This window comes from Hippichthys cyanospilos, chromosome 13 (assembly GCF_059441005.1).
Source record: "Hippichthys cyanospilos isolate Australia breed blue-spotted pipefish chromosome 13, RoL_Hcya_1.0, whole genome shotgun sequence".
NCBI lineage: Eukaryota > Metazoa > Chordata > Actinopteri > Syngnathiformes > Syngnathidae > Hippichthys > Hippichthys cyanospilos.
In genome coordinates this window covers 1,348,721-1,369,336 of record NC_142381.1, presented here as the reverse complement: position 1 = coordinate 1,369,336, position 20,616 = coordinate 1,348,721, and the positions used below count along the sequence as shown (strand labels likewise).

At 45.2% G+C, this 20,616-nt stretch overlaps 2 protein-coding genes across 4 annotated transcripts in view; one reads left to right on the top strand and one right to left on the bottom strand.

Annotated features, from left to right (window-relative positions):
• The window catches only part of LOC148413369 (uncharacterized), a 156,641-nt gene extending 147,533 nt beyond the window's left edge, over nucleotides 1-9,108 (top strand). Inside the window, exon 7 of the mRNA XM_088431772.1 lies at nucleotides 549-9,108. Within this exon, the coding sequence (XP_088287898.1) occupies nucleotides 549-552 (4 nt within the window). The 3' untranslated portion in view covers nucleotides 553-9,108. The remainder of the gene's footprint in view (nucleotides 1-548) is intronic.
• Nucleotides 9,109-15,325: 6,217 nt separating this feature from the next.
• fgf13a (fibroblast growth factor 13a) overlaps nucleotides 15,326-20,616 on the bottom strand; it is a 64,255-nt gene continuing 58,964 nt past the window's right edge. For all 3 annotated transcript variants that reach the window (XM_088431279.1, XM_088431281.1, XM_088431280.1), the window contains 2 exons: nucleotides 19,861-20,059; nucleotides 15,326-17,201 (listed from right to left, as the gene is read on the bottom strand). In XM_088431279.1, coding sequence (XP_088287405.1) covers nucleotides 17,065-17,201; nucleotides 19,861-20,059 — 336 coding nt within the window. In that variant the 3' untranslated portion in view covers nucleotides 15,326-17,064. The remainder of the gene's footprint in view (nucleotides 17,202-19,860; nucleotides 20,060-20,616) is intronic.

Sequence of the window (20,616 nt, the reverse complement as noted above, 5' to 3'; positions counted from 1 at the left end):
GGTGAATGGGGGGGGGGGGGTCATGTTTGTCAGAGCACTAATGCAAGCTGCGGTTGGATACATGGCGACTCCTAATTGCCCATCCAAATAAAGGAAGTGGGCGAAAAAGGGGATTGAGAGGAAGTGGTTGCAGCCGGAGAGAAGCCACGTCCATTTAAGGGCGCGCCCATGTGGCCGTCACACCTAATCCATGTAATAGTAATCGAAATATCAAGCCCACCAAATAATAATGGGCGACGACGGCGACATGCATGAATGTAAATAGTTTTATTTACATGTTGAAAATAAACAAGTGGAGCAAAGTAGTTTTGCTCCGAGGTGCCGGCAAATGGCCGCGGGCCTGACTTTGGGCACCGCTGCCGTACAGGAAGTTCACGCCTTTGTCTTCACCCTGACCAACCTCGGCCCACTTCCTCATTCATCCTTGCGCTTTTTCTCATCAGCTCAGCCCAATGAGATGTCCAGAAAAAAAAAGGGGGGGGGGGGGGGGGTGTAGAGCGCCGTGTCAAGGCCCTTCTTCTTCTTTCATGTGTTCCCAATTGATCCAGATGACCGCGGCTCAGAGTTTTTGATGATTTTCTTCACAAAAGAGATCCCAATCTGCAGCCTCCACAGAGCCGCTCGGCCGCCGTTACATAAGCTCGCTCTCAAAATGGCCAAGGAAGACAGGAAGGAGCGGCGCCAGCTACTGCACTACGCCATACCACTTCAGCACTTTCTTAGCGCGCTACAATTTTACTACTTTCCGTTTGTTTGGGGTCTTTTTTGACATGTTCTACATACATACACATAGTATAAATACATAAATAATAATAAATACATATACTTTATATACAGAACATATACACAAATAGATAGATGGCTAGCTAGCTAGCTAGCTAGCTAGCTAGCCAGAAGATAGATAGATAGAAAATTAGCAAGCTAGCTAGGTAGCTATTTAGCTAAACAGATAGATAGATAGGTAGTATCCTTGCTCACGGTGGGAGTCGATACCAGTAATGTACGCTAACTGGGAGCAGTTTTACGGTCACAGACTAGAAACGGCAAAACAGAATAATAAAAAAAAGTGCCATTTATTTTATGACGTTTTTAAAAAGTTGCCGTATTTTGAATGGGTAAATGTCTCTTCAAATGGTCAACATAAAAAAAACAAACTCGTGCCGGTTTGAGCGTAAAAGTATCCGCTCGCTGGGAATGGAGTTACAGTACGCTTGACAGGCAGCCAACTTTATGCCTAACACAGTAGAAATTTATGGCGCATTTGCCGGTCCCGTAGTTGTTTTTAAGAGCCCGACTGTGCCTGATTACGAGGTCCTAAACGCGGAGTGGGTGGGGTTAAGTGCTGTCAAAAGGTCAAGACGGCTTTTAGGGGCGCGGGTGATACAGCTGAAGGCGTAAATCACACGCTGGAAGAGAGGAGACGGCAGGAAAGTGAATACCGTGCGGGGAAGCAAATGGGGCGTTTAATGCCCCCTCCGCTCGGCGTAAAAGCGGCGCTACAAAAGCTCGGCGAGGGAAGGACGAGCGCAACTGGCGGACGACCCCGGCGCGGACCTCGCCCGCTGTCTCCCGCCTGCCTCACTTCAAACGAAGCCCTGGCAACAATCATGAATCTTCAGCCGCCATGTGGCTGCCGCTTGTTTTTTTTAATGGTAAGATGAGCCCATGTTTAAAACGGATCCCAGGCTCCCCCTACAGTTCAGTCATGAAAATGTCAGTCATTCTCAAAACAGTACAACTTTTATGGAAGGAATAAGGCCAGCGAATATTCTTTGGAAAATATTCAGACAAAAATAATGAATGCTAAATTAAATTCATTTTGAACATAAAAAAGGTCCAGTGTACAGTACGCGGCGGCGGCGGCGGCTTTGGTCGGCTCTTGCTAACAAGAAAAATAAAAGCGGGTCAAAAAGTATGCAGGTACCCGTACTCATAATGGAAGTGTCATAAATAGTTGATTGCAATTTTCCGGCCTCAAGCCGCTCACCTTGGACGCTCGCGATGGCTTGGCCTCAAAGTGGCGATTCGTCCGATTCAATAATGCACCGCCCAGGTGATTTGCTTTCCAGTAAAGGTGGCTTACGTCACGCGGATGATGATATACAGCCAAATAGGTCCGCTGGGGAATTTTTCATAACTGTGTAATGGCTTGAGGATTATACCTGCAGGGGTGCTGCATCCTACTGCTGTGGTGAGCAAACGGAATCAAACTTCGCAATTTTCCATATCGCTGAATAGAAACTAGATTAGTTTGGAGGTTTTGCCCCCAAAGGATTACGGACCAAGACCTCATAAATAACACACACTACACAGCCTGGGAAAAAAAAAAAAAAAAAAAGAAAAGAGGACATTTTCTGCCTTTTATCCCGTGTTGCTGTTCTGTGTAAAAGGCACTGACACGGAATAGGAGGCGATTTTCCGCCTTTGCAGTAGTATCGGAGGCGAGCCGATTCCTCTGGGTAAGCCACTTGCGCAATATCTGGAGCAGGATTGCAAGACAAGACTCGCAGGGATACTGTACAGTATAGTGTAGCCGCTAAACAAGCTTCACAAAATACTTTCACAGCTCAAATGTACTTATGTGAAGTAAGATTTGATGAAAATGTTGCTATATATACAGTATATGATGGGAGTATTTGAAGGAATTTTCATGCATGTGTAAAAGGGTACTTTTAATGATTACTTTTAAATTATTAAAGATTGGACAGTAACTGTACTGTTATCCCTTCCCGTTTCCATTCCTTGGCGATATTCTCACGGAGAGCCGAGATTGGCCTCGTATTAGCGCTGCCCGGGTACCCCTACAAGACACACGATTGGCTCCCGGCGCAACATCGACCGGGAGTCCTAATCGACTCCTGCCCTCATTGACTGATGTCTTGTAGGAGTGGAAAGCGGTCACGTTTTGGAATAATTTGGAATTTTTAAGTGTAAACTTTGCATGTTATCATGTTTGGTCGGCTCCAAGCTCCACTCTAGGTCATCGTCCGAGCGCCGCTACTCCGAAAGCACCTCCGGTCCTGCGTGTTCCCCGACTACAGCCAAGGGATGGAAACGGAAAGGGATAACAGTACGATCACTGCAAAATAATAAGATAATAAAGATTTCAGTAAATATAAGTAAATATTAAGTAAATATTGTACTGCAGTAGGTGGACGTGCGAGGAGGGCCCGTGGCATGTGCATTTACGGTTAACTCATCAGTTTGGAATTCAGGGAACCTTCCCAGCACAGGTTATTTTTGTTTAGTTTTTTTTTAATGGGAAACAAAAAAAAAACGCAAAGCATTAAGGGCGCAAAAGATGACGTGCGAAGTAGCGAGGGAACACCGCACAGCATTTGGAGGGCCTATCGATTGGCGTGCACGGATGCAGACGGATCGTCCGTCATCCGCCGTCGAAATCCAAGGCATCCTTTCAATAGACGCCTTCCTAATGCAGTAGACGCCAGAGCCCGAGGGTGAAAAATGACTGTTTGCGCGCCGACTAATACAAAGAGACAGAAATCGATGAGGGAAGCAGATAGAAGCGCATCGACAGTACGCCGTCGTAATACTGTGGAACAATGAATTTCAATCAATTGTTTGCTTTACATTAAGAGTGATGAGTTGCTTATTACTAGCGTCTCTGCGAGGAGCCCGCGGCGTGAAAAAACGCCTCGTTTTTCTTAGATTGGACACATTTAGCAGTATCATTCTGCCAAGATTTCAGCCAGTTCCTACTAGTGTGATAAGCAAATGGCAAAATTTCAGCTCCTTTAAGTTTAGAAAGATGAGATTGCTATAGTTTGTTGGTGCGTCTAATACAGGGTGACATTGAAAATACCAGAATTTGACCCTAAAATCAAGGGCGCATCTTCTACATAGGTGTGTACTCACAAATTAAGGTGCTAACCGCCGAATCTTCGCGTACGCCGGTCCAAAAGTATCTCTCCCTCTCTCCCCCATTTGTCTCGGTCAAGTAGACAGACGTATCCGGTTGGCGTGAAGGCGGCGGCCTTTTGTGCCAACGGGCGGTGATGGACAGGGGTGCTCCCGGCCCTCCCGGCGGGGCGCAGCGGGAGGCTATGTAAAAGGTGAGGCTCCGGGTGTCAGGACCCACAAAGCCGACCCCCCCGGGAGCGTAATCAGCATGAGGCCGGCCCCAGTTAGCGCGGCGGCGGTCCTCGGCCCCACAAAGACGGCGCTCTCGAGAGACGCGGCTGCGCCTTTGTGCGCCTCTCCTCTCGGAGCGTGCCCCGCTCCGGGGGGCCGGAGAGGCGCCGCGGGGTGCCCATTAAGCCATTAGGAGTTGAGGGGGCGGGGGGCGGCGACCCCGACAGCCGGCACAAGGCGACGTGCGCTGTAAAGTGGCGGGATGACAAAATATTGTAACGCTGCTAGCGGCTGGTTATTTGCAGCCTTTAGTCAGTGAACTAATGAGGTCGGGACATCAGCGCAAGCTAGCGTCATGTTTTGCCAACTGAACTTATTGTCAGGAGGAAGTCTTTAAAACGTCGATTAAGCCCGCTTCCGCTTGAATCGCGTTACGATGCGCTCCCATTCGCTTCGCTCAACTCGCCGCCATTAGATTCCCCGAACATAGAACGCGCCTGCGTACACGCCCGCAATTTTAGCGTCAAATTCTGGCGTTTTCTATGTTACCCTGTTTAGGACGCGCCAACAGTTTGGAGACTATAAAAACTAAAGCAAAACAAAGTAAGTCTTGCGTTCATATCCGGAAGATGTTTTTGTTGCGGGTTCAGTTGCGTGTTTCAGATTTCGGTACTACGGTGCAAAACTAGCTTTTAACAGAAAGAATAGTCACCGTCATTACGACAGCGAAACACAATATATTTTACTTGATGGTCGATAAATGTGTGGCCGCCTCACAATTTAGGGAGCCAAGCTCGAATTTAGCCGGCTCTAGGCTTCCTGCGTGGAGTTTGCATGTTCTCCCCGAGCCCGCGTGGGTTCTCTCCGAGCCCACCGGCTTCCTCGAACGTTAGGTGTGATTGCGTTTTATTGATGCGCACATATGACACTGCGGAAAGAATCAAATAGCTGAGATAGGCGCCAGCAAGCCTGCGACCCTCGCGAGGATAAGGCGCTCTAGAAAATGGATGGATGGCTCGTGTTGTAGGTCCTTTGAAGCCCAATCGGTACTTCTATCAAAGAACCGCGTGCCTAGCGGCGATTTATCGAAGCGAGTCTATTATCCAGAAGGGCCGAGTCGACGGCGACGGTGATGAATCAGCAGCTGTGAGCAAACAAGAAGAAAGCCGTTGCTCCATTTGCAGCCGCATCGCTCGCACTCGCGCCGCTCATCCCTCTCGTCGCTCGTGACCCCCAGAGCGCCGTGCCATAAACACACACGAACCGGTTGGCGCGGCGCAGGCATGACCCTCTAATTGGAAACAGGGCCATCTTGCCGGACCTTAATTACGGTTGCTGTGGCAACCGCGCAAAGAGAAAAACGATCCCACGGTCGACCCGTGACACATTTGTGGCGTCGTAATGAGCGGTGCAATTTGTTTGGAAAAAATTAAAAAATACCGTCTTGACCATATTTGCCACAATACGAGCTGCGCGAATGGGAATGACGAGAAAACTGTCCAATAATTCAAACTTTTCAATCGGAAATGAAGATGATTGGTGGAAAGTAATAACTGAAGAAATTTCAAACAGGCCGTTATTTTCATTGTAAAAAATACAATTATAACTGAAATGCAGAGGTAAAAATTGAAGAATTTAAATGACGATGAAGTTTTTATTTTCTCAGCCCCCCCCAAAATGAAAACTCACAGTTTATGCGCTGTATAAGGCTCACCAGATTAGGCGCACTGTCAGCGTTTGAGGAAAATTGAAGGCTTTTAGGTGCACCTTAACGTGCGCAAAATATGGTTATTCAATCGATCTGCTTCAAGTCGACAAAGGATATACATAGATATATCTATTTTTTGGAAGCAATCTGAGCCAGTTTTCTATTTCTTGGTGCCAGGCTAAGTTTAGATTTATTTTGGGTAGGGTGAGAGCAGGTCTGCAAAGTTAGTGAAGTTCACAGTCGTGGGTTCTGAGAGCAGCCGCCTCCTCTGCTCGCCATCTCGTCTTCTTGCTGGCGCCGAGCGCACGTGCGTGGACGTGCGGACGTGCAGCCCGAGCAGAAAGCTCCGATGGGATTTTCCACGAGTGTTTCAGGGAAAGGTTTATTACGGTAATTGCGACTGTCAAAGGAACTCGTTTACCGCCAGCTGTTTTCAGAAGAGCGAGTTGCATATTGTCTGTCTTTTTCAAGCTTTTTCACTCATCTTGCAAGAAACCTCAAATATTTTGTTCTGTGAGACTATATGAGACAGAGGAAGAGTAGATTTTTTTTTGCCATCAAAAGGGATTAAATGTTAAGTATCGTTTTTGATGCAGTCTTACAATTGATTATTATTATTATTCATTTAAAGGAGCGTTTTGGGGGGCTTGGAACGGATTAGGCTAATTCCATGTAAAAAGCGGCCGCACTTATGAACGATTCATGTTAGGAAATTTCTTCCATTCATTTGGTAAGTAGAGGTACCACTGCAGCAGAATGTCGCTCCTTGTTCCTTCGAGCGACAAGGAGCCTTTTTGCGCGGGCTCCTTTTCATCTATCCGGAGCCCCCGAGAACAGCCGGGCTTCTGCCCTCCGATCGACCCCGCCTTTAACCTGACGTCAGGCGGCCCCCCGCACCCTTTCCGGGATAAGAGGTGTAAATGACGAACGGCCGCATGACACGACGGCCCTTTGTTCGAGGCGATGGGCCGCATAAAAGGCCGAGAGCGCGCGAAAGCCCCATCATCTCCCCGCCGAGCAGCCGCGCTTTTCAAGCCGCGACGCCGGCCAAGGATGTGACACACGTAGGCGAGGGACGGTGCCTGCGTGTTCTTGGAAACCTGCGACGCTCCATCTGCCGCCGTTGGCCAACCAGCTGCCGGCCGCCGCCGACCCAGCGACGCCGGCTATGACTACTCGGCTGCCATGGCAACCGGCTGCCGTCCGCGGGCCGCCCAGAGTGACCGACCCCGCTCCTCCGCAACTTCTCATTGTGCAATTACCACGAGGAGTTTTCTTTTTTTTTTCCTCTCTTTCTCTCACGGAGAATTCTTCCAGCATTCTCTTTAGTTGATGAGCTGCATTGCAAACAGTTCTGCGCTATGCTGAAGACTATATTTGCATAAATCATATGCATCCTGGCAGTACAGTGTGCCACTGCCAATGTGCCGTTCGCGCTTACTGATGTCTTCAAAAAAAAATCTGCCGAGGCGATAACGCTTTTAATAGGTGGGTCATTGCCCAAGAATGTTTGTCATATTTTGGTTCATTTTTAGGGAGGGACTCATTGTTAGAATAAACGTGCAGTGGAACCTCTAGATACGAACGCTTCAGTACACAAAGTTTTCCATTTATGAATAATGGTTCGTCTCTTAACACAGACAAATATTCAATAAACAAGCGATAACTTGCATGCTCCAAGAGATCCTGGTTGAAAACGTGAAATTCCGCTCGCAGTAAACACTCCATAGCACTGCTTCTGTCTCCTGCTCTCTCATTGGTCAGAATTATTCGCATTCAATATCCTGCTCTGCTATTGGGTGTGCTGTACCATTTTTTTGCTGGCATTTGCTTGGCATCTACCGAATACCGCGTCGCATGAAAGGGTGACATACAACATTATAAAATGTAATGTGGCGGAGGGGTTTTTCAACAAATTGGGAAATTTACATATAAATGTGTTTCACTAGAAGAATGATTCAGGATACATTATTTGAAATTGAAACAAAGATCGCGTATGTGATCAATATTTCAGGTGTTTTGGAGAAAAAATATTAACTGTAGAAAACCATAGAAGCAATGCTTCTTGTTTAAAAGGGATAGTGCACTTATTGAGCCAATTTAAGCCATGACTGGACATTTTTAATTTGTAAAGTAGTAACCATAACCCAATTCAGCAAGACGGTGCCTTATGTTCCAATTAAGTTGCTCTTAATTTGAAAAGCTGTGCAGTTCCTGTCCTGTCATTAAAAAGCACTGAATTAAATTTGCCGATCCCTGCAGAAAGCCTGTTAAAAACCTCGCATAGCCCCTGAAGTGCCGACATGAAGCCCCATTTGAGAACCACTGCTTTAATAGTTTATTAGCAGTGTAAATAATGCTGCTGCGAGTAGAGCTAAATAGACACTTACCATTAAAGACAGGGAGAAAAAACTCAGACATGATTAATAAATCCATAATACGAACTTTCCTGCTTCCATTAGCAGCGCTGACACCAACAAGATTAAGTTGCATTTAATGATGCATATTTGAAAACAAGAGGAAAGCAATTCTGGCTTCACAAGGTCGTTAATTGACGTGAATGAAAAGCATCGATGTCCTGTAATGGTGTAGATGTGTTTGGTGGTAATCAGTCATCAGAGGTAATAGCAAACAGCTAGCCAAAAAAAAAAAAAAAAACGAGAAATATATTACAACCACTCACACTTTGACAGGAACACTCTGCAACACGTTTATGAGTGATGTCACAGCAAGCTGTCTCACAACAGATGCGAGCACTGCTGTTACTTGGCTGACTCCAGCCAACGTTCAAAAAAGAAAAAAATAAATCTCACTCGAGCAAACATTGTAGCCGCAGCAGCATCTCACTGTCAAAAGTGAGACTTGGTGTTGAGCTGTGCTCGTAAACACGGCGCAAGAGCAAAATAAACTTGGATAAACACAAAAAAAGAGCAATCACAGATAAATTGCGAAAGAAAAAAAACATGCAAACGTGCGATTTGGACTCTGCAGAAAGCAACTACGGTGCTTGAGAGTTTTAGCTTTAGCACACTCGATCGCCGCTAACGGCTAAGCTAGCAAGGCTAACAATCAATCATAACAAGCGGTTCGGATTTCATACCTCACGTGTCACGTGGTCTTGAAGCAGGAAGCGGTCACGGTCCATACAGAATTTATAGTCCAACGTTGTTCTCTCGTCTTTAGACTAATTGACTGAATTAGCTTAAAGCGAGGTACACTTGGCGATGCTAATTACAACAATGATGCTTCAAGTCACGTTGTTTTGTTTTGACGGGAAATGAAACCAAATAAAGGCGTGCGTTCAGGTTCAGTGTCATGCTTTTTTTAACCTTTCCACACAACGTATCCAAAAATATGCTCTACTTTCAGAACAATGGCACTTCAATTCAGCGTTAAATATTCTTTAATGGGCGTATTTCTACCCCGGAAGTTGTACGCCAGACCCACTGAATCTCTGCTTTACAACGAAGCCGCCATTTTCGCGACGCCATTTTGGGCGATGACGTCACGTCGTTTTATGGTCCTCTCAGAACACCCTCATATCATACTCATATTTTCTTTGGAAAAAAAGTATAGGCACACAACTATTCATCATTTTTTTGTCACATACCCACCACTGTGTAGCACTCGTGTCCTTACCTTCGCTAATTCGTCGCTAATTCGCTGGTTTATCTCTGTAGTTTTTGTCTTCTTCTTTCCTGTCGGTTGGAATTGTTAATTGGACCTATTGTTTCCAAGCACGGCAGTAACAGAAATATATAAAAAAAAAGAAATACAAGTTTCATAGAATAGTCTTTTTTGACGCATTTGTAGTATTGACATTGTGGCCCACTGGAACCCTGTGCTTCATTCTTTGATGGGGCTCTAAGCCAAGTGGACCAGTCGCTGCGGCCACCATTGCCACAATGGTCCCGTGTGGCGCGATTAGACAGGGAGGCCAAAGCGTACTCAACATAAAGCCATTTCCACTGCAACGCAGTCGCAGGAAGAATGAAGACGATAGCAGAGAAAACGGCGAGGCTCATCGCCGCTGCGGGCAAAGACAATGTGAACAATGGAAAGCATACCGGAGATGCGACGCGGAGATAGAAGAGCCACCGGGGAAGTGAGAAGCGCTGTGTAATTGTGTGGAAGGCAAGAGAGCTGCTTGTTCCAGGGATGCGGAGAGCGAGCAAGAAAGAGAAGGGACACTTAAAAAGGGGGGAAAAAAAAAAACACTGAAAGTGGTGTTTCCATGTGCAAAGAAATGATTGGGCATTAACCACTGTGGCAAACTAGCTACCAGGAAATTATTTATTCAATCTTATGGAGACAGTATCATGCATGAACAGAAATTATTCTCTTTGACCACTGGTTCTCAAACTGGTTGAATATGTCATCATTTTTCAGCCATATCCCTTTAACAAGCACAAATTCCATCCATCCATCATCCATCATTTATCCGTCTCGTCATTAGCTATCCACTATCCATTAGCCAAGTCATCCATCCATCCATCCATCCATCCATCCATCCATCCATCCATCCATCCATCCATCCATCCATCCATCCATCCATCCATCCATCCATCCATCATCCATCCATCCATCATTTATCTGTCTCGTCATTAGCTATATACTCTCCATTAGCCATGTCATCCACCCATCCATCCATCCATCCATCCATCCATCCATCCATCCATCCATCCATCCATCCATCCATCCATCATCCATCCATCCATCATTTATCTGTCTCGTCATTAGCTATATACTCTCCATTAGCCATGTCATCCACCCATCCACCCATCCATCCATCCATCCATCCATCCATCCATCCATCCATCCATCCATCCATCCATCCATCCATCATCCATCCATCCATCATTTATCTGTCTCGTCATTAGCTATATACTCTCCATTAGCCATGTCATCCACCCATCCACCCATCCATCCATCCATCCATCCATCCATCCATCCATCCCTACTCAAATACAAATTTGGAGCCAATGAAACCCTTCCGACTCGAGGCGGGCGGTGGCCTCCATTCAACCTTTGCGATTTAGCACGCCTTGGAAAAGTAGGAATCCACGCAGACAGGTGTAGCTACAATCGTCATTTCTCTGGAGGCGATTATCAAATGCTTTCCTTCCACTTCCTGTCGCCGAGGGATGAGCTCGAGCGACCGGAGGCGAGCCGTTTCCCCCGCGCCGACTCCCTTCACCTGAAAGCCGTCTGCAACGCCGAGGCGCAGCAGGGGGCCAGAAAGCATCCACGCCGCAGAGGCTGGATAAATAATTGATCCGATGGCTGACAGAGGTGAGCGCCGCCCGTTACGTAATCGCCTGACCTCAACCGCCGCAGAGAGGCCAGAGTTGGGATTCCCTCTGGCTCGGCCGGAACGGACCGGGGCCAGCTGCGGCGGCGTTAGGAGGAAAACGGGTGATGAGAAAGCCGAGCCCGAGCCCGCTTCCACAAATGAGCTCGGAGCAGAAAAAAAACACACACACAAGCGTGTCGGGCTCCAGTGAGTGTGTGTTGACGTTGCGAGCAGCTAGGTAGGACGAGATGAAATAACAAGCTGGGGAAACGAACGCTTCCTCCGGCCCGGGGGGAGCCGCTTGGCTGTGCGGCGGCGTTTACCGCATCAAGCGATTCCAGTTGGAAGCAACAAAACACGAGTGCATTGAAGTGGCCTTCTGTTGCATAATCACGGCTGCTGCTGTCGCACCTCAAAGTTTTTTTTTTAATTCTCATGCGACGACGTGGATTGTTAACTGTTATCGCTAGCATTTAGCTAAAAGATGATACGTCACCGTCCGTTGAAATAACCGCGTAAACCTAGTTTGTCAAGTCGGGCGATTCTTAAACGGGGGCTCACGTACTTCTGGGGGTTACGGAAAGGCATTTCAAGGGGTACGGGAGAGTTTTGCTGGCTTTCTCCAGATATCAACAAACATAATTTCCTCTTTATTTCAACTTACAACTAATTGAAAGGCCAGGTCCCAACTGTAATAGGGAAAGTACATTTTCTTTTCTAATTAAGAGCAAATTAACTGCATCATAAAGCTAACCCCAATTGTAATACACTATATATATATATATATATATATATATATATATATATATATATATATATATATATATATATATATATATATATATATATGTATGCTCGTTCATCTGTACTGTACTCTGCCACCATGCGTCCAAGTGTGTTCAATAAAGTAAAAAAACAAAGTGGCCCTTGCATGTCTTTTTTTCGTAAATAGTCTTCTTTTGATGGATGGTGATAAAATACAGAAAAAACAAACGGGCACACGACCTCTTGTGGTGGCCACCGTGTGAAATCACAGTATCAAAGTGGACAAAGCCTTTGTGATCCGATCCGACTGCTTTTGCCGGAAGCGTGACGCGCGCGCACACTTTCACGTGCGCACCCGCGCAACCACAAACTCTGTGCAGGTCTCCTCAGCAAAGCGACATCAGAAAAAGTTTGTCCCGCATTGGAAATAGTCTGGATTTCAAGGGGACGAGATAGAAATTTGACTTCCTGGTTTGTCTACAAATAGTCGGGGCTTGGGAGATAGCGAGCCGCTCCATTATGCAGTCAGTCAGTCAATCCAGAGAGGAAGAGCTTGAAGCTGTCTGCCTGACATTTAATAATCCTTCAGGGATGCATGCATGCATCATTAATGGAGCAGAGCTACTCAGGCTCTGCACACTTTTACCTCTACTTCACTTCGCTTCATTATTTGCATTGCTTCATTTACTTTGTAAAATCAAACAATGGCTTTCTGCCTGCTGGATTCACAATTCATGGAAATGTTTTGAGTGCTTGTAAAGCATGACGAAATAATATAAATACGGTACGTGCACATTATTTTATACACACACACATTTACGTAAATGTAAAAACATATTTTGGGGATGTAAGTGTGCTTAAATTTAGTTTGGGGTCATGCGAAGTGCTTCCTGTGTGATTTCATTGGTAAAGTGCTAACAACGCCAAAGTCAGACGCGAAAATGGTATGTTACATATGTGTTTTTATGTGAACATGTACAATGTTAGCCATAGCTCATGTCAACTTATGTTTGTTAGTCCTACGGTGCAAATTGTTGGTGGAAAGTGTGGATTCGTGTCTCAAATTATATGCCACCAACGTCGCCTTTCCTATCTTGGAATTTTCTCCCGTTACTAGAGACAATAATTTTCCACCGGGGCGCTTATCTGGGCATTTTGTAAGCTAGATTTTTCGTAAGTAGAGGTACCACTGTGCGTGCATATATATATTCACAATTGTACATATGAATTATGTGCAATGTGTTTATATGTTCACTAAAATAATCATTCCAATCAAACAATGGGAGACAGACGTATTTTGTGGATGTTATGCTAAAAATATCCATCCATCCATGTTCTATTTTAATGTTAGGAATGAACACGCAGGTGTGTTTAGGTATTAGAGTAGGTAGGTATTAAAAATAAGTTTATAAAAACAAACAAAAAATAAATACCCTCCATATACCATCTTTCTGGATAAATGTCTGATATGACCTGCAATTTATAGTCGGAGCGGCTTATCCGTGACCCCCCCCCCCAAAAAAAAATTGCTCAATTTTTGCTGCCGCGGCCTATGTAGCGGTGCGGCTTATAGTCCAAAAAATACAGAAGATAATTTGCGTGAAAAACTGGACTCCAAATATGAAAAAAAAAACTATATCCTTGATTAGCGTAGCGTCTTTTTGTTTGTAGGAAAGGACCGGACACCGTCCAGTAGAAGCAGAGCGGGCGCCGGCGCCGGCGTCTGTAGCGGGCAGACCGGGTAATGAATTGGACTGTCGGCGCCTAACGAATGGAGCGCGGAGACGGGCGAAAGGAAATGAAGGGAGTAGGGAGACGTCAAGAGACATGAAGGATGAAGCGGCTCATATCGGGGCCAATATTAGAGCAGCCTATTAGTTGTCCCGTCTCTGCTGGCGATGGGCGTAATGAGGCAGTCTCCAAAGACCAAATTGATGCCTCCGCTGTCTCCGAGCCTCCGAGGGGGGAGCGGGAGGAGGCGGGGCCACGCTCAACATGTGCGAGGCCCGCATTTGTCATCGCCTCCCGCGGAGGCCGATGGTTTGGGGCTCACGCGAAATACTCGGAAACTAAACTTGTTCAATCTTTTTTACGAATCCTGGCATCAATTTCTAAAATGTTTCAAATGTTTAAATAAAGGAGGGTCCGAAAACGGATGCGACTAAATGAATTAAGTCCCAAATTAATAATCTATTACCTTAGGTAATGAAGTTCTAACTTAAGAATGAAAATGATCATTTACATAAGGTAATAAAGTACTAAAGTAATTATCCTTCAAGTTGATATTTTTCTGTGTAGTACCTGTATGTGGTAAAATAAATAAATATATATATTAGGGTGGGAATTTTTGGACTATTTGGCTCACGACGCGCAAAGACCTAGAAACGATATTTTACTGAAGAGGCGTTTTGTTACCAGAATTTTTCGTGACAAGAGGCATTCATAAGTAGAGGTTCAACTGGATAGTGGTGCTCTTCGGCATATTTTATCCAGCAAGTTCAGAAAATAGAGCACGTAAAAACATCAGTTTTATTTCTGGCTCGTCTGCGCCCCAAAATGGTGTCACTAATGACCATGCAAATCCCAATAACAAAATAAAGGCATACAATGTTTTTGCAAAGCCGTCCCACAAACACAATTAGGTTGCTTTATGTTCCAATTAATTTGCTCTTAAATTTAAAAGCAAACAAACTTCCTGTAAAAAAGGGGTCAATTACATTTGCAAATACTCTGCGGTGTCAAAGTGTGCAAAGGGAACCAAAAGAGGAAACGGTGACACCTTTTAAAAGTATATCTTAATATAAACCTTTTTATTCAGTGCATTTTTTTTGTGTATACAACAAATAATAAACAACTGGAAGTCATGAGGCAGCTCGGATGCCTGCCTGCATAATGTTGTTTAATTTTATCCTGGTAGCTTGGAACATATGATCCAACATGGGTTAATTTACATACAGCCTACATCATGCAGCTCTAGACCACAAGTCCACCCCCCCCACCCCCCCACCCCCCCTCCCATGCAACATAGTCACCCGATACAAACCGCCTGGAGGGAACCCCACAAACAGGAAGCCCCGCAAAAAAGCATGTACCCCAAAGAAGTCACACGTAGCTCGGACGGACAAAAAAAAACAAAAAAAAAACACGTCCTTCTTTTGCCGTGTTTGTACATGCCCTGTGCAAGAGAGGGAAGAATTTATCAAGCCCGCCCCACCCATTTTTTTCAATACTTTTACAAATATGACATCCCTAGAAAAAGTTAAGCCACCTAAAATTCCACAGTATTCTTTTTTTGTCTTTGTTTTGAATATACAAAATATCACCACAACAAGTTTACTAAACATATAACAAGCATCCTGGGAAGTCAAATTTCCATGAAGTACCGTAATTCCCTATGTACAGATTATTTTTAAAAAGAAAAAAAAAACTGGTAAGTGTGGTCGCATCCTAGGATGTTTTGAAGCTGATTTAGTTGATTCACTTGTGCTTTGTTTGGCTTGATCTTTAATTTTTGGCGCCGCCTCTGGCCACTGTTGATATTACATTTTGTAGTGAGGAAGGACGGTGCGGCTTCGCTCGAGAGCGGTCGCTGTCGGTGACATGCACGTTGTGTGTCTCTGTGAAATCTGGCCCATGAGTGTTTGGAAGTTATACGTTCTTTGTAACAATGTTTTCTTTTATGATGATATGCCCAAAATGTGTTTGTTGATCCAAAAACTTGGGACTGTGGCTAACGTGTTAGCTAAAGTTCTGACATGAGCTGCCTTGTATGCGTTTAGCTTGTTAGCATTTTTGTTTGTATTTCCCCTAGCTATAGGTTAGCATATGCAAACATTTGCATCTAATTATAGTTTTCTATTCAAATGAATAGCATTTGTAATTCAGTTATATGATTGAATTGTGTTAAATTGTGTACATTTTTATGTGCATTTTATATTATTTTTTTCTATGAAAAACATTTAAGATAGGCCATAAGGTACATCTTAAAATCCAGTGCACCTTATAGTGCGGAAAATATGGTATTTGTTTAAAAAGGCCTTGTTACTGTCAATTTGGCTGCAAATACTTCTTTAATTAATGTATAGCTTACGAATGTAAATACTGTTACGTTGTACAATATGAAGAAATTACAAAATGAGTTTTTAGATACACGATCACCAAACTGTAGGTGCGTCCGATGCACGTTAAGATAGAAAATACCAGAATTTTACCCACAAATTAAGGGTGCGCTCTATACATAGGCGCGGTTTATACATGGGGAATTACGGCAGTTGAGCAAAACGGATGCTGAAAGGGGCGGAGTTATGACACAAGCACGGAGGAAACAAATCACGGAGACAAGGAGACGGACATTTTTTCCGGGTGAGGGAACGGGACGGGTGGTACACACCGAATCGTCGTTTCGTACCTCCATCATGGAACGGATCCTCTCAAACGTCCAACAGTCCAGTGTGACTGACATCATTTCATTTAGTCCCAAAAAAGGAGAAAAAAAAAAAAAATCCAGCTTTCGTACTGGCTTCGTCGGCTTAAAGGGACACTCTTTCGTTCAGTCTTTGGTTTGCTGGAATTCTTGGACCAAAATTCTGAACAACGTCGGGACGACAAGAGGGGACGAACGAAAACCCATCAATCAAATGAACCCCAAAAGCTTCTTGGCTAATTGCGAAATTAGCAGGAAAACAAAGGGCCTGGGTTCCCCCACGCTAGCCAGTTCGGTCTCGGAGGGCGCGCGCGCGCAAGGACTTGGGAGAGCTACTGTCCAGCCGCCGGCGCAACCGGGTCGGGCCGGGGTATTTATAGGCTTTGTACTCACACAAGCATGGACGAGAGAGATGGGTGCAGCCGCTAAGAGCCGCGCTTGCTAGCCCTCAATTTCCCGCATGTAGTCGACAGAAATGTGAGCATGCGCGGGAAAAGAAGAAGAAGAAAAAAAATGAGCTAAACGGCGAGGAAATTGATCGTAACATATAATTGACGGGATCTGCATCCCTGGCGGTTAATGTGCGTGACGTCTGGCTATTAATGGTAAAGTGTGATAAATGCCTCAAAATGTGTGTTTTTAATTGGAGTTATTGATGTTTTCTAAGTGTTCATGTGTGGTATGTTGCAGCAAGTGGCCGACCGCCGGGACAAGAGACGATCTGCTCCGATTCCCGCTGCGCTGGAGGCAAGGTTTCAAAAGGGGTCAGTACGGCGGGCGGCGCTACGTCGACTCGTTCTGGCTCACAGCTTTGCCGCCGTTCAACATGGCCGAGGCGCTCCGGCTCTTGGTGGGCGTGCCGCTGCCGGAGCGGGAGAATTCCGTAAGGTCGTGGAGGGAGGGCTCTCGGTACATCGCCACTGCGGAAAGGAGGAGCAAACGGAAACATGGCTTTCACTCACGGTTCCGATTTGATCTGGATTCGGAATGCGGCACAAACTGTACTGCGGAATCTGTGTCGGGTTCAGGCAATTTCAAACATTTAATAAACAACAAACAGGAAGGAAGACAAGGGCCTTTTACTCGCGAGGAGAGCGGACAGGAAGCTTCAGCTTCTCAGAGCTCCTTCAGGTCTGGTTACACTTTCTGTTCGGCCCTCTTTTATTCATTAGGGTCGGCCCTCGTTACAAAACCACTTGCTGCCCTAAAAGGTTAGGGCAGACATCATGACAGCAAGGTAACAATCAGATTCCGATGTAGGCGGAAGTCCGTATACTATCAGTCCATGCAATCACTGCTATCTTTTATCGTTTTTATCGTGGACCGGGTGTCAACGATAAACAAAACAAAAGGTGTTACATACATACGGTAATAGGAAAAAATACATAAAAACAACAAGGGTCTGCGTAAAAACCCAAACAGTCGGCTGATAACCTAAAAGCAAATGTGCACACGGCGAGACTTTTACAAAGATATCACTTGCGGTGAAAACGAGTCGCTGTGATTCACAGATCGTATCATAGAAACCAAAGCCATGAGCTCAGAAAGCCGGAGCTGGCGGGCTGCGAAGTGCTGAATCAAGACGTCGCAACAGATCAACTTGGCGCTGCACTTAAAAACAAATCCTATATGCACAGGCCGCCATTAGAAATTCAGCACCGGCGTGTGCTTTGCCTCTGCTGTGTGTGCAACATCGGCCCAATTTGCATCTCAGCAGCCGCTCCCGCGCCCCAAAATGGCTGCGATCGGAGGTCCGCAGTATTCGCTTTCAGGATGTCGCCCGCATCCTTCTGCCTACGATGCCATTCGACGTCCGTCCCGAAGGGAGGCCGCGGCGGAAACCGCCTTTACTCACGCCGCGCCGGAAAGCGGGAAATTCTCAACAATCGTCTCAGCATTTATAAAAGGAAGCGATGTCAGAACCGCGGCGGCAATTTTAGCAGCGCATTTGAGGACGGATTAAAAGTGATCAGTAGGAACGGCGGCTGCGTCCCTTGAGTCATTTACAGCCACGATCTGAACGTAGGCCAAATTTTCTCACGTTCTTCCTTGTTGAAAAGCTCAAGGACGGAAACAAGCAGAAACTAATACCGAGTATCAGGAAGGACATCAAATAAACTGATGAAGATAGATGGCGTCGTTTTTCTAAAGATTTTGCATTTCCCGCAATTGGCTCCCCGCCTCCCTTTCGCCTCGCTGTGTTCTTTTCTTCACGTGGGCATTAAACAAAGCAATCCTTCGGCGGCCATTGATCCTTAAGAGTATTTGAGACCTTCTGGACAGCCGGCTAAATGAAAGCGAAAGGCTATTACGGCGGTCTCCTGGCGCGTGCACGCACCGACTTCTAATGAGAGCAGAGTTTGACCGAAGCCCGCGGACGTGGAAGCAATAGCCCAAAATATTATCACCTTACCAAAGGGCTCGCGTATGTCAAAACTCAATTAAGGATTTGATTTATGACCCTCAGTAAAACAAAATAAAGGCTCACTCAAATGGGATGTTTACCTTTTTGTGATGGGCCACCTATAATCGATTATTCTTGATTTCAGACTCATAATAGTTCCAAAAGAAAATGATGATACGGCACCAAGTCACCGCTAACGTGAGAACGAGACGTATGGTGCATTCGAATGCACTTGGACATTTCATACGCAGACAGAAAAAAAGCCCATCAATGCATTCGGCTTTAAAAACAATGATAATAAGAATAACATGGCGCAAGATGCTGCTAACGTGAGGACGAGACGTATGGTGCATTCAAATGCAAGTGGATATTTCATACGCAGACAGAAAAAAAGCCCATCAATGCATTCGGCTTTAAAAACAATGATGATAAGAATAACATGGCGCAAGATGCCGCTAACGTGGGGACGAGGAGTATGGTGCATTCAAATGAAATTGGACATTTCGCTCTCCCACAGAGAAAAGGCCATCGGTGCATTCAGAACAACAATAATGATAATACTTATTGTTAATAGTCATAATATTTTTAAATTAATATAATTGATTATGCGGCACAAGATGCTGCTAACGCGAGGACGAGGCATATGGTGCATTCAAATGCACTTGGACGTTTCACTCTCCCACAAAACAAAAGCCATTAAGCATGAACAACAACAACAATCATAATTGCTTATTTTTGGATTATATGTAACAAGTTGCCGCTAACGTGAAAACGAGTTGTACGGTGCATTCAAATGCACTTGGACATTTCCCTCCTCCACCAAAAAAGTCCATCAATGCATTAAGCATTAACAACAGTGATGATATAACTCTTATTGTTATTGTTACTACCGGTTAATAATGGTTAATGTTAATATTTTGGGATGGTGTCCACAGGAGCAACAATGAAAAATTCCCACAAAATCAGAAACTTGCGATTCCCCAAAACTGCTCAGCAACAAATTCAACATATTTTGAGCCTTGATTATGCTTGAGTTGAAATGGAGAAGAACAATTCTGATAAAGAGAGAAGAACCTACCGAAGAACCTCCAAAACGTCCGTCAAGTCTTACAAAGAGGCATTCGACCAGATTTACGGGAAAATGGAGTCGCTAACGGAGAAGAAGATCGGTTTACCTTTGAGAGGTTTTGGAAGAAAGTGCGCCGCCGGCTTGTTCTTCTTGACGTGGTTGCCCTTCATGATTTCTCCTTCCTTGTTGAGTCCGAGGTACCAGCCCCTGCCCGACTGCTGCTGCCGGTATATCATGGACGAGTACGTCACGTAGTAGTTCTCAAACACCGACTCCTTGAATTTGCATTCCGGCGTGAAGTGTTCCTGGGGAGGGGGAGGGGGGGGGCAATTTAGCAGCTTGTACAAGCACCAAAAGCGATCGATGGAGAGCGCATTCGATTGCGCTACGTCAGAACCCGTGAGAATACAATTTTTATTGGCACCTTCCGGCGCAGATACCACAAATGACAGATGGGGATTAATAAAACATACAGGAGAGTCCACATAATGAGCACATTCTTATTTTTGCTCCCAGATGTTAATTATGCATGGCCGCTTCATTAGGATTTGGGCTGGCCGCCTTTTACATTTGGCAGGACTCCGTCCATTGTCTTCCATTGCTACGGTGGCCCTGAAGCGCACATCATACAAACGAAAAAAACTAAGAGCGATCGCAAAAAATGTCATCGCAAACGAAAAAAAATCACCTTATAAGAGAGAAGCACACAATAAAAAACGAGCACACAAGTAAAAAAAAAGCGAACAAGAAAAGACGCGCGCAAGAAAAAAAGCAAACAATTGTCGATTATTAATAATTATAATCCCTTAATTAAAATGAAGATGAACTTGGGAGATTTTGATCATTTTAAGTTAAACGATGC